General features: G+C 38.5%; 1 protein-coding gene and 1 long non-coding RNA gene across 2 annotated transcripts; both read right to left on the bottom strand.

Annotated features, from left to right (window-relative positions):
* Positions 1–230: 230 nt before the first annotated feature.
* LOC113009380 (uncharacterized) lies at positions 231–3063 on the bottom strand. The gene is made up of 3 exons (XR_003270170.1): positions 2303–3063; positions 1457–1517; positions 231–972 (listed from the first exon to the last, which is right to left on the bottom strand). It is a non-coding gene; the product is annotated as an uncharacterized LOC113009380 (long non-coding RNA).
* Positions 3064–3142: 79 nt separating this feature from the next.
* LOC113009379 (cornifelin-like) lies at positions 3143–11396 on the bottom strand. Its single transcript, XM_026147641.1, has 4 exons — positions 11109–11396; positions 4082–4187; positions 3800–3987; positions 3143–3717 (listed from the first exon to the last, which is right to left on the bottom strand). The coding sequence occupies exons 2-4, from the start codon at positions 4146–4148 to the stop codon at positions 3484–3486; spliced, it is 489 nt and encodes a 162-aa protein (XP_026003426.1). The 5' UTR covers positions 4149–4187; positions 11109–11396; the 3' UTR covers positions 3143–3483.
* Positions 11397–12862: the final 1466 nt, after the last annotated feature.

Raw genomic sequence — 12862 nt, 5'->3', positions numbered from 1 at the left:
TTGATTTTTTTACATAGAACCATATTTTAATTATTGAACCAAGCTAATATATTGAAATTTAACCAACCTAATGTATTCACATCGAACCAAATTAACATGAACTAATATGTTTGTGTTGAAGCCAGGTAATTGATTTACATATATTCAAACTATATTTTTTACATTTCATTTTATTTCAGTTCAAAAACGCTCTGCATTTCCTATAAAAAACAAGACAGTTGGCCAACCAATTATTTCAAAATTATTTATTGTTCCAAACCATTTTAACTATAATCAATAGAGAGGATTAGTAATATACAGATTTAGTGCTACGGCAGAAATGATTAGAGAAATGTTTGTTTTATAAAACCTGCAACCTTTTGAAAACCAGTATAAAACCTGCAACCTGTCTAAAACTGGCATAAAACCATTATAAAAACTCTTTTTAAACCAATTTGCAAGTACTCAAAAATGTTTATATGTGCACTGTGCCTGTACAATGTAAAAAAAAATCTACACATGTATCAATGAAATCAACTTAAATCTCCCTTTCAAATGGGTGTTCTTATAATTTTTGAATGTAGAATACCACTGCAGGCCAACCAAGAAAATAACCAAGCACACATGCACATGCATGTGCACATACACATCCACACATGCATGCAAACACACTACTGTGCAGTGTTAAGTTCACAATTAAGTTTGCGAATCTTAGAGGTCATCTTGTTAAAGTCAAGCTCCATCATAATCTTTTGAAGAGCCTCAAAGGTGAACCTGAATCCTCGTGGATATTCCATTTTAAGAGCATAACAGAGTCCAAAGACCATTGCCACTCCAGCTGCCACAGAAGGCAACTCATTCAGGACTTCCACACCATCAATGATTATCCCGATGTCTCGACGCTGATGTAGGAGGCTTGAGTTGTCCCTGAAGATGAAGAGTGCCATGGTGGTTACTCTGCAGCTCTTCCTCAGCTTCATCTTTCTGGGATATCTTGAGGTAAAATATGGAACAAAATGTACAAGTGAAGAACTGAAGTCTGGCACACCTGATAAATCTTTGACCATAATAAACTACTATTTTGATAGTTGTTTGGTCACAGACTATTAGAACAATTATTTGACTAATCAGATTGTGAATTGCATAATCATTAAATTAAATCAATGGTGGAAAATTTTCATAAATGTTCCACAAAGCCCAAGAAAAAAAAGAAAACAATACAGAACCCTAAGATATTAACTTGATGAGTTGATTAATCGTTGCTGTCCTACATTAATCACTGCATTTAATAGCAGAGTTGTCAAATTTACATCAAGAGACTGCATCTCATGTAGAGACAGAACAGATATGGACATACCATGTATTCTTTTATCAAGTCCTCAACACATCAGCAAGGTGAATGAGAGGATAATGATGGAGGGTCTAGATTATTATGAAATGTTTAAAAAGGATGTGCAGTGTAAATGCAAAATGATACCTGTTCAGATTAAATGAAAATGTATGCTTCAGCCATGGAATGGATGGAGCGATCTGTGGTTCTGAAAGCATACAGAAAAAAAAGAATAATGTTACTTCTCTATAAAACACATTACATAGAAAAACCAAGAAATACGTAACATGACATACACATCCTTATAAAAAGCTAGTACTATAATTTGATTTAGGTTTACCAAACAGTCTACAGACCAGCCATTAGCAACTAAGTTTGGCATAGGGTCAATTTAATGCTGTTAAAATTAAAATTTCTTCAGAAAATGCACATTTTTCCGAGCCGCGCCTGAAAGTCAATTGAAGGAATTAGTCTTATGTCACTGATCTTATATGCTGGCGTGTTATTTCTGTCTCTAAATCATGCACATTAATAATTATCTTTTGCGCTCGGTGTACACACACATAACACACAGATATTTATATGAAGAGAGACAGAGACAAACGTGCGTGCACAAACACAAGCTTGTGTCTAGAAACCGCGCGCTCACCAGAAAAATTCAAACGAAGCGGAGCACGGAGTTATACTATGAATGTTATGAACTATGAACTTATGCTAGCTAGCTGTATCCACCACCGATGCATCGTGGTAACGCTAGCTAGTTAGTATACTGGTAAAAAACGGCTTTTTGCCTAACTTGCATTCCTGACTGTGATGGTCGGTTTCTGGTAACCAGTTCTAACGTCGCGCCGGATAGCTAGCTAGCTTGTAGCTAGCAGCTACAATCATGCAAAAATTAGGGGTGGCTGTCGACCCAGCTTAAATGGGGTTATTTTCTGCAATTTTGGCAATACAAATTATAAAAGCTTTTGTAACACACTTGGCTTTACTTACGTTTATTTTCAGATGAAATTAATCAAAGATGTGACATGATGTTTCCAGCAGCCATGCAGAATAAAAATGGGTCCCGGTCTATTTCTGGTGGGCGTGTTCAAGTGCAAATCACTTTGACTCAAATTAAAGATATTATCTGTTCAACATGAAAAGAAATATATGTTTTGAGAGAAATCAAAAACTTTGCGTTGTGTCCTTTGTACAGATATTTAGTTTCATCCAAATCAAAAGAGGTATTTTAAAATGCAAAAAGAAAGGGTTTCACAATCAAATCAATGATTTTATTCTGTTTTGAATGGCACTTATTAGATTGAATGAATGACTGCATGTTAGACTTTTTTCAGTGTGCTTCCTGTTTTATTTTGATAGTCCATGTCCTGTGTGCAGTGTGTCTGATTTTGCTTCCTCGTCATCTCATTATTTGTCCCGGCTGTGTCACCACCTGTTCCCCATTCTCTCGCTGTCCTGCTTGAGTATTTAAGTGTTTCTCTCTGTTAGTTGTTGTATCGTACCCTCACCGTGTTGTGTTTTCGCCTCTGTGCTTGTGGTAACATCTTAGTTCTCTGTTACCGGTTTTCCAGTTAGAGCTTCGTGCTTTGAGTTTAATTTTTCCTACTGATAGTCCTGCATTTGGGTCCTTCCTCCTGCCACACAGCACACACAATGACACATTTTAAGAAAGACAAATTAATGAGGAGTGAAATAAAAAATGAAAAAAGCCACTGCTGGACTCCTGTTTGATCTTTGTGTCATGAAAGCTGTGAAGAGCACATCAGGTCTTCATCAATCTCAGTAAACTGTAAACTGATCTGAAGCAGAGTTTGGTGAATCTAAAGTAGGATTGCAAAATGATCATAAATGTCTTGGATTTCATATTTTTATTGATGAAAAAACACTTTACATCAGTTTTAACTTCAGAGCAGATCTAACACCACGTTTAGCTCTCTACATGCAACTATGTTTTTCTCATTAGCAGAAAAATTAAGACTAAAATTCAATCCTCTGTATTATTACTGAAGCTTTGCAGTGACTAATCTAAAAAGGCGACTCATGCATTTAAACTAAATGTAATTTTTATGATTATTAGGAAGCTGATAGAAATATTTAACGATACTCTCAATTCAAAATGACTTCATTGCCTCATTTCACTGATAGAAACATCAACACAAACTCTGATTGCGTCACTGTGAGATCACAGTGACTGCTGGTTGAGCCATATAAGCAGCTGGCACTGATTGTACAGGCATCATCATGGGTGTCTGCATGACTGGAACAGGCTGCATGTTCACAATGTTGTTATTCTGTATGTTGATGACAGTGGGGGCTTGCTTACGATGCTTTAACTCACGATGCATCTGACACCAGGAGCACGTGGCGCAGCAACAGGAAATTGCAATATCCTTACAGAGAGAGCCCTGCAGAGAGACGGTAAAACCATTATTTATTTATTTCTCCTTTTCTGCTTCATGACATTGTCTCACTGTCACTGCTTCATACCTTGATGCCATATCTGTTTCGCATGGCAGCCCTTAAAGACAAGACTGCAGGAGGTGGAAAAATTGGAAGGCCAAAGACTGCCGACACAACACAACAGCATATATCACACAAAGGGAGACAGTTGTTCTCTCCAAACCTTCCAGCAACGGTGCAGGTGAGGCAGGGGCCACACCAGAAACCATAGCAGCCTGAAAAACAGAAATACATCACCAAAGTGTTAACATGTCTGAAGTGCCTAAGACCCCAGAAATGACAAGAAAAAGATCTTAGAGTTCATCTTACAAGTACTCGCATCCTCAAAGCAATCCAAGAGACCACTGTCCCAGTCTATCAAGGGTTTTTCTGCCATTGTGTGTTGAAGTTCAGCCACAGACACTAAATAATTACTCTGTAAAAGCAGAATGAAGTAGAGAAAACCCAAATACAACAATTGCAATTAAAGTCAGCTTTATACATCTTTGTCTTCTTTCAGCTGAGACAGAAAGCCAAAGAAACAGTAAAGTGCTTAAATGGTCTTCCCCGACCTTCCCTCTCTGAGCTGCACTTGCTTTTCCGCTCACATCAACTAACCGACTGCTCCTGGATGTGTCGAGGACACAGCGGAGGCTCAGACGGACTTTTGCCGTAGCGGGTCCCAAGTTTTGAAATTTGTTCCCATTTCACATTAGAGAGGTCTCTTCACTGCCAATTCTTAAACCCAGTCTAAAGATCCACGTCTTCTGCTTGGTGTTTGACCCAGTTTGAGATATTTATCATTCATTTAAAATTCTTTTACTCATGTTTATCTTGTATTGATTGTGTTGATAGAAGTTATGTGGGTAGTTCAGCTTCACCACTAGGGGGCTGTCTAACCAAATTGTGATATATACTGTGTCGTAGAAGCAGCGGCAGGTTATGTTTACGTACATGGATGTGAGCCACGTTAAAATAAAGAAGCTTGCTAACTACTACGGATGTTTTATTGAAAACACGACATGGTACCAGGAGTGAACCAGTAAAGCAGGTCATCATGGACAGTGTTAAGCCACCAGATGCCGTCAACTGGAACGGAAATGTGGACTGTGAGTGGCGAACTTTTAAACAGCGGTTTATGCTATACCTGCAAGCTGTCGGCCTAGATAGTAAGCCTGATACACGGAAGATTGCACTGCTTCTTACCGTAGCAGGTCCACAAGCGGTGGAAGTATATAACACGTTTGTGTTCGCAACTGCAGAAGACAAAGAAAAGTTTGGCGAAGTAGTGAGAAAGTTTGATGAACACTGTTCGCCCAAAAAGAATGAAACATTTGAGAGGTACGTCTTTCGGTCACGTATACAACAACCTTCAGAGAGTTTTGATACGTTTCTGACTGACCTCAAGTTAAAGGCAAGAACATGCAATTTTGGACAGCTGCAAGAATCTATGATAAGAGATCAGATCGTATTTGGAATAAAAGATATAAAGATAAGAGAGAGGCGGATCTGACTTTAGCAAGTGCTGTGAAAGTATGTCATGCCAGCGAGCTCGCCATACAACATGCAAAAACCTTCAGCAGGTCGCCGAGGGAAACAGACACGGAAAGCACAGCTGTAGCTGCAGTTAATACACGGCAGGCAGGGCGCACGTACAAAAAAGAACAGAAAGAATCAAAAGACACTTTCTTGTGCAAAAGATGTGGCACAAAACATGGAAGGAAACAATGCCCAGCTTATGGTAAAATATGCAAAAAATGCAATGGACAAAACCATTTTGCCAAGCAATGTTTTTCAAAGAATAAACAAAAAGAAAGAGTACACACAGTAGAAGAAACTGCTCTCAGTGACACGTTTTTTGTGGGAATGGTAATGCAGCAAGATACACCCATGGACCAACCTGCAGTCAGTACAGTGAAGCAGGACAAATGGACAGAGATGTTACCAGTGAACGGAGCCCTGGTAACTTTCAAACTGGACACAGGAGCCAAGGCTAATCTGGTGAATGAGCTGGATGTGAAAGCGATGAAAACGAAACCACACATATTCCAAAATAACAGTTTACTCCAAGCATATAATGGAGAACCAATCAAAACCAAAGGTAAATGCAGGCTCCGGGTAAAGGTAAAAGGAAAATATCACAGTCTGATGTTTATCATTGTGCCAGAGGGACATGAATCTCTGTTGGGAGATAAAGCATGTGAGAGACTCGGCCTAGTCAGACGGGTATACAGTATAAACAGCTCTGAGCCCAAAAGTGTGAAAGAAATCGTGGATCTGTACCCAGACATATTCAAGGGGTTTGGAGTCTTACCCTTCACCTACAAGATAAAGCTGAAAGAAGGAGCTCAGCCTGTGGTTCATGCACCTCGACGTGTTCCAGCTGCTCTTAAAGACAAGCTTAAAGAGGAACTAGAGCGGATGGAGGCACTGGAAGTCATAAGAAAAGTTGAAGAACCTACTGAATGGGTTAACTCCATGGTGTGCATTAAAAAACCAACCGGCGCTCTTAGAGTCTGCATGGATCCGAAAGACTTAAATGCTAACATACAAAGAGAGCATTACCAGATACCTACAAGAGAAGAAATAACAAGTGAAATGGCTGGTGCAAAATTTTTTAGCAAACTAGATGCATCCCAAGGATTTTGGCAACTCAAACTTCATGAGGACAGTACAAAATACTGCACGTTCAACACGCCATTTGGGCGTTACTGCTTCTTGAGAATGCCTTTTGGAATTTCTTCAGCTCCTGAGATATTCCACAGGACCATGGAGCATATGATCGAAGGAATCGAGGGAGTCAGAGTTTATATGGACGACATCATTTTGTGGGGATCCACACTACAGCAGCACAATGAGAGACTAGTAAAGGTTTTGGAAAGGGTGAAACGTTATGGACTTAAACTGTACCAGAGTAAAATGTCAGTTTGGCGTGGGTGACATTACCTTTCTCGGTGACAAGCTGACAGCCGAAGGCATCGAGCCGGACAAGGAAAAGCTACGAGCTATACTGGAAATGCCACGTCCTGAAGATAAAAAAGGTGTGTTGAGAATCCTGGGAATGGTTAACTTTATTGGAAAATTCATCCCAAGCCTGGCGGCCAAAACAGTGCACCTGAGACAGCTTCTACACAATAGCTGCGAGTTCAGATGGAATGAAGAACTGGAAAACGAGTGGCAACAACTGAAAAAGACACTTACAACAGAGCCAGTTTTGGCGTATTTTGATCCAAAAAGAAAAACAAAAGTGTCAACAGATGCATCGAAGGCCGGGATCGGCGCAGTGTTGTTGCAGGCTTATGGAGACCACTGGAGGCCAGTGGCATATGCCTCAAGAGCAATGACAGAAACAGAATCTCGCTACGCCCAAATAGAAAAAGAGACATTGGGGCTTGTTTTTGGATTTGAAAAGTTCCACACCTATGTCTATGGTTTGCCAACATTTGTGGCAGAGACTGACCACAAGCCATTGATAGCCATAATCAAGAAAAACTTAAGTGAAATGTCTCCACGCATTCAAAGATTGATGATGAAACTACAGCGCTATGATTTCAACTTGATCTACACACCAGGTAAACACATTGTGTTAGCAGATGCACTCTCTAGGGCCACAACCCCAAACAAAGAGCAAAGCTCCACAGAGATGGATGTAAATATACATGTAAACCTGGTAGCAGAGTCGCTTCCTGTGTCAGACAGAAAATCACATCAGATCAAGGCTGAAACACAAAAGGACTCTAGTCTGCAAAGAGTTATAACACTGTTGAATGGGAAATGGCCAAGAGGTGAATGCAAAACATACTACAACATAAGAGCAGAACTAAGTGTTGTGAATGGACTTCTGCTAAGACAAAACAGAGTAGTAATTCCACACTCACTGAGAGGAGACATCCTGAAAAGACTGCATGAGGGACATCTAGGCATAGAGAAATGCAAACGGAGAGCCAGAACAGCAGTCTATCGGCCAGGTATAAATGCAGACATTGAGCAAATGGTTTCCACTTGTGATACGTGTATCAAACACCAGGCAAAACAACCAAAAGAGCCTCTGACCATAACAGACATACCGGAGGAACCATGGCAGAAAGTCGGAACAGACATTTTCCACCTAGGAGGAAAAAACTACCTGCTGGTTATTGATTACTTGTCAAACTATCCAGAGATGGCATTATTGTCCAACATGTCAGCTACTTGTGTCATAACGCACATGAAATCAATATTTGCTAGACATGGGATACCACAGATTGTTCATAGTGACAATGGACCTTGCTATAGTTGTAGAGAATTCCAACTATTTGCTCAGGAATATGACTTTAAACATGTGACCTCAAGCCCCCTGCATCCACAGTCCAATGGGAAAGCAGAGAAAGGTGTGCACATTGTGAAACAGTTACTAAAGAAAGCACAAGATGGTAAGGCAGATCCTTATTTGGCACTACTGAGCTACAGAGCATCACCACTGGAGCATGGCAAGTCACCAGCAGAAATATTAATGGGAAGAAAACTACGGACCACTCTTCCTTACACAACAACCAGGAAACATAAACAAGTGAGAGACAAAATGAAACAGTTGCAGAAGAGACAAAAGGTCAACTTTGACAAGTCCTCAAAAAGTCTAAAACCACTCGCACCCAATGAAGCAGTCAGAGTGGAAGATGCAAACATCTGGGAAAAGAGAGCAACTGTACTGGAGGAGGTAAACCCAAGATCGTACAATGTGAAAACTGAAGATGGACTGATATTAAGGAGAAATCGGAGGAGTTTACTGTACACTCAAAAGACAATGGGACCATCGGAAGGACAGTGTGATGACAACAACACACCACCTGAACCAACAACACCCGTGAAGGACAGTGTGGAGCAAAGAGACCAGTCACCCATTGTCAGAAGATCAGCACGCTCTATCAAGCCACCTGATAGACTAAACCTTTAAGCATATATATATATGTATATGTTGGTGTATACATATATAGCTAGATATATATGCATATATCAAAAAGGAACTTTCTGCGTTATTGTGTGTTCCGTAGTTTACACTGTCACAAGTGTTTGTGATGTTATTCAAGCTATGCAATGTTAGGTATGTTTCCATAGTGTTGTTCAGCAGATAACATCTAAAGAAAAGGGGATGTGTTGATAGGAGTTATGTGGGTAGTTCAGCTTCACCACTAGGGGGCTGTCTAACCAAATTGTGATATATATACTGTGTCGTAGAAGCAGCGGCAGGTTATGTTTACGTACATGGATGTGAGCCACGTTAAAATAAAGAAGCTTGCTAACTACTACGGATGTTTTATTGAAAACACGACATTGATGTTTTTAAAAAATGTTTGAATTCTATTTTATATTTAATGTATTTATTAATAAGAATATCTCTAGAATATCCCAAAATCTGACATGTTTGTGAACCAGGACACGGACCCCATTAAGCCAGGTGACGTCTGGTCCCATTTGGCTTTAGTTACGCGTCTCTCCTTCATGCTCCATTGCAGGCTTGGGTATCAGTGCAGATCTACGTACATGGATTCCTTGCATTTGACTTTGTTGATGTTTTTAACATTGTACTGTTAAATGTTTGGTCACGATTATAAGTATACTGTTTTTAAAAAAAAAAAAAAAATTAATTTTGATTTTTATTGATTAGCATTCAAATATCTCAGTGAAAACAGAACATAGATCTACCACAAAGCAAGAAAGCACGAGACAAGGCTAATCAAAAGGTACTGGCTGAAGCATTTGCTTATTACGCCAACCCTTTTCACAAAATATCTTTTTGCATGCAGCTCCTGTACACAGGGCTCGAAGCAAATAATAAAACAAAAACAAACAAAAAAAACTTTCCACCTTAGATAAGTAACTACATCAAAGCAAAAGAATCAAGAGGTTTTTTTTTTTTTTTTTGCTCTTTTCATTCTTGATTTATATATTTTTCTAATACTCTATTTTTAAACATATTTTTAAACAAGGAAAATGAACTACACCTTTTTAAATCACTGTCATAACTATTCCACAGGTTAACTCCTCTAACAGAAACACATCTCTGCTTTATATTTGTCCTCATCTTGTTTTTTTTTTTTTTTTAAAGAAATCTGTTCCTCTTAAGTCATATTGACTCTCTCTGACTTTGAACAGCTTCTGAGTACTGGGGCAAAGCAAGTTATTTTGTGCTTTATACATTATCTGTGCCATTTTATATTCAACTAAATCATAAAATTTCAGGGTATTCAGATTAATAAACAAATGTTAGTTGGTTCTATATAGTTTGATTGATTTATAATTCTTATAGCTCTTTTTTGTAACTTGAAAATAGGAAGAGTGTTCGTTTTATATGCATTACCCCATATCTCCAGACAGTAAGTCATATATGGAAGCAACAGAGTACAATAAAGTGTGTATAATGATTTTTTGTTCAGGACATGCTTTGTTTTATAGAGAATAGCAATGGTTTTTGACATTTTTGTTTTCACATGGTTTATATGAGACTTCCAACTCAGCTTATCATCAATTATCACTCCAAGAAATTTATTTTCGTACACTCTTTCAATTTCAATTCCATTAACCCTTATTTTAGATACATTTTTCATTTGTCTAGTGCCAAAAATAATCAATATTACAATATTACAATATTACTTTATCAAGATTACAGAATTGAATCTGTTTCCAGGAAATGGAGTAACGTATAGGATGGAGGGAAACATGCAAACAACTTGCAAATGATATAAAAAGAGAGCACATGAAAACATGAAATGTGGAGGTTTTGAGTTTTCCATGAATACTCTTGCAAATAAATAGTTACACGTTACAAGTTTTGAGTTTTTTTTTTTTAGGGTACATCACTTGTGAATCGGGACATGTTATACAGTATATAGCTACTTTAACATAGTCCGATTGATTGCAAGGCTAATTTATGACGTTTTTATATTTCTATTTAACCCTTTCAGGCACAGTGTCACTACAGTGGTCAGCTATTGATGGTATACTTCAACATAAACTACATTGGACACTGATGTGTAACCCCGTACCCTGCCGCACACTGGTCAACCAGTTGTCCACCTAAGTGGAGATGTTAAACTCTTCTGAAAAGTACATGTTTTAAAAAAGCGAAGATCAAAAATCTTTTTTTTCATGTCTAAAGATGAATAAAAATACTTAAGAAAAGAAATCCAGATTGACACTGTCACTATTCATGCATGAAAGGGTTAAGTTTCTATTGTATATTCACCCTCCATCCATAATAAAGAAAACTGAACAAGTGAAATATCAGAATCTCTGATAAATGAAATAACTGAACTGGCAGCATCATTAACATCAAGCACTAAAGAAAAAAAAGAGATGACACAACAAACTCTTCACTTACTTCTTATTCTGCACTCTGATGTCTCTCCTCTCCAGCACTCAGTCACACTCTGTTCTTCTTTATCAAAGGAGGTCATGACACACAGTCCCAGTGAAACCATTGGACATGTGAGCATGACTGGTACTGAATGTATTTGAATATTCAAACAAGTATTTTAAATTGGCTGCACAGAGGTGAAGTGACTGAGAGTGAACTACTAAAACCAGTGGTTTGATGTAAATATTGGCTACTACTAACACAAATAAGACTTAAAGAGCAACGCTCTAATACATGTGAGTGAAAAGAGCAAGGGACTGAACGAATAACTGAATAAACGTATAACTGACTGCTGGATTGTAGCTTTTTAGTAAAACTTTGTAACCACTGAGAGAACTCTGGGTTCAGGATGAAGGCTACGAGATCAAGCCTGTCATCATCACTAAAAGCAGCTTGTTAAAAACACTTTTAAATTTAGAGTTTCAGCATGAAAACTACTGCAATTTGTAACTCTTGTGCTTATTTGTGGTCATAGATCAACAAAGTCAGGAAAGTGAAAGTGATGGAGGAAGAGAGCCAAGAGCTGTGGCTATGAAGAGTTTGCTGAGTTTTCTTGGAAAAACAGAGATGGGAAAGTTGACCTGTGGTTATGCTTGTTCCTAGTAGAGGTGTTAGGGTTTAGTTTACATCAGTGTGCTTACCATCTTTCTCTCTTTTAACCGCGGTCAATAAAGTGTCTTTTGTTGTGTGTGGAGAATGCCCACAAACACCCAATATAATACATTTAGAGACTGTAGTAGTTTGTGGGGCAGAGCTTCACTTTCATGCAGTGTTTGGGTGAATCTGATATTTAAAATGAACAGAGCCTTTGTCTACATAGCAACGATGTTTGCATGTTTGAAAGAAGGTGTGCCAAACTATGAGTAGGTGTCTGTTGCATGGATTCTTTTTCCTTGTTTCTCCAGATATCACTTCCTTGTTGAGCTAAAATGATAACACTGTAAACTAGTACATTTGAAGGATTACATTTAGATTCTCAAAGTTTCATTATTTTATTTGAACTTATGCTATATCCATTTGCAGATGCACACAAGTATGGTTTTAAGACAATGCAGCAGTATGAGTGTGCTGGTTTGGGACAAAAATGTCATCTACCTACCAACAAGCAGAGGGTAAGTAGAAATCCTGTCCATAGGCTTGATTTTTTGCATTTGCTCAATATCTCTGTTTTAGAAATCACATGACTGTCCAGCGTTGCAACCAGGAAAGAGTTGCAGTCTTACACACCTCCCTGCAGCTTCTCTCCCCCTGCTGTGACCCCAAACCCCATCACCATAGCAACTGTATCTGCTCACAGACCGACAAACCAACCAAAACTGACTTAAGCATAAAACAATCACAAAGAAAGAACAACATAGTTTCCTCAGCTCCATCAGTGTGTCCGTTATACCCCATTCCTAAAAGGATCCTTAAAGACGTTCTACCATTGGTTAAATGATTCAATATAAAAAGTTGTGGAGGTGAACACAGACAATACGAGAGCTCTCGATTAACAAACCTGGTTTATTACTTTATTACTCATCACCACACAACTTAATACTTTTGTATTCTGAATACTTTTGTATTCAGTTGTGTGTGGAGCCCTCTAGTGGTCCACCACAATGTCATCATTTATCTCTGTTAATGGGGTACGTACAAAGGGCCTTCAAGCTGGGAGTGATTAAACCACTATTTAAAAAACATCACTTTGTTTTCTCTGTATTAGTATCTCTGCCTTA

The sequence above is a fragment of the Astatotilapia calliptera genome, chromosome 17 (genome assembly GCF_900246225.1).
Source record: "Astatotilapia calliptera chromosome 17, fAstCal1.2, whole genome shotgun sequence".
Classification (NCBI taxonomy): Eukaryota; Metazoa; Chordata; class Actinopteri; order Cichliformes; family Cichlidae; genus Astatotilapia; species Astatotilapia calliptera.
Note: the sequence above shows the minus strand (reverse complement) of the source record. Positions and strands in the feature narration are given on the sequence as shown.

Coding starts and splice junctions, on each gene's coding strand:
- LOC113009379 (XM_026147641.1), bottom strand. CDS start 4,148: ATGGCAGAAAAACCCTTGATAGACTGGGACAGTGGTCTCTTGGATTGC. Junction 3,988..4,081: donor CTTTGAGGATGCGAGTACTT/GTAAGATGAACT, acceptor TCTGTTTTTCAG/GCTGCTATGGTTTCTGGTGT. Junction 3,718..3,799: donor GAAACAGATATGGCATCAAG/GTATGAAGCAGT, acceptor GTCTCTCTGCAG/GGCTCTCTCTGTAAGGATAT.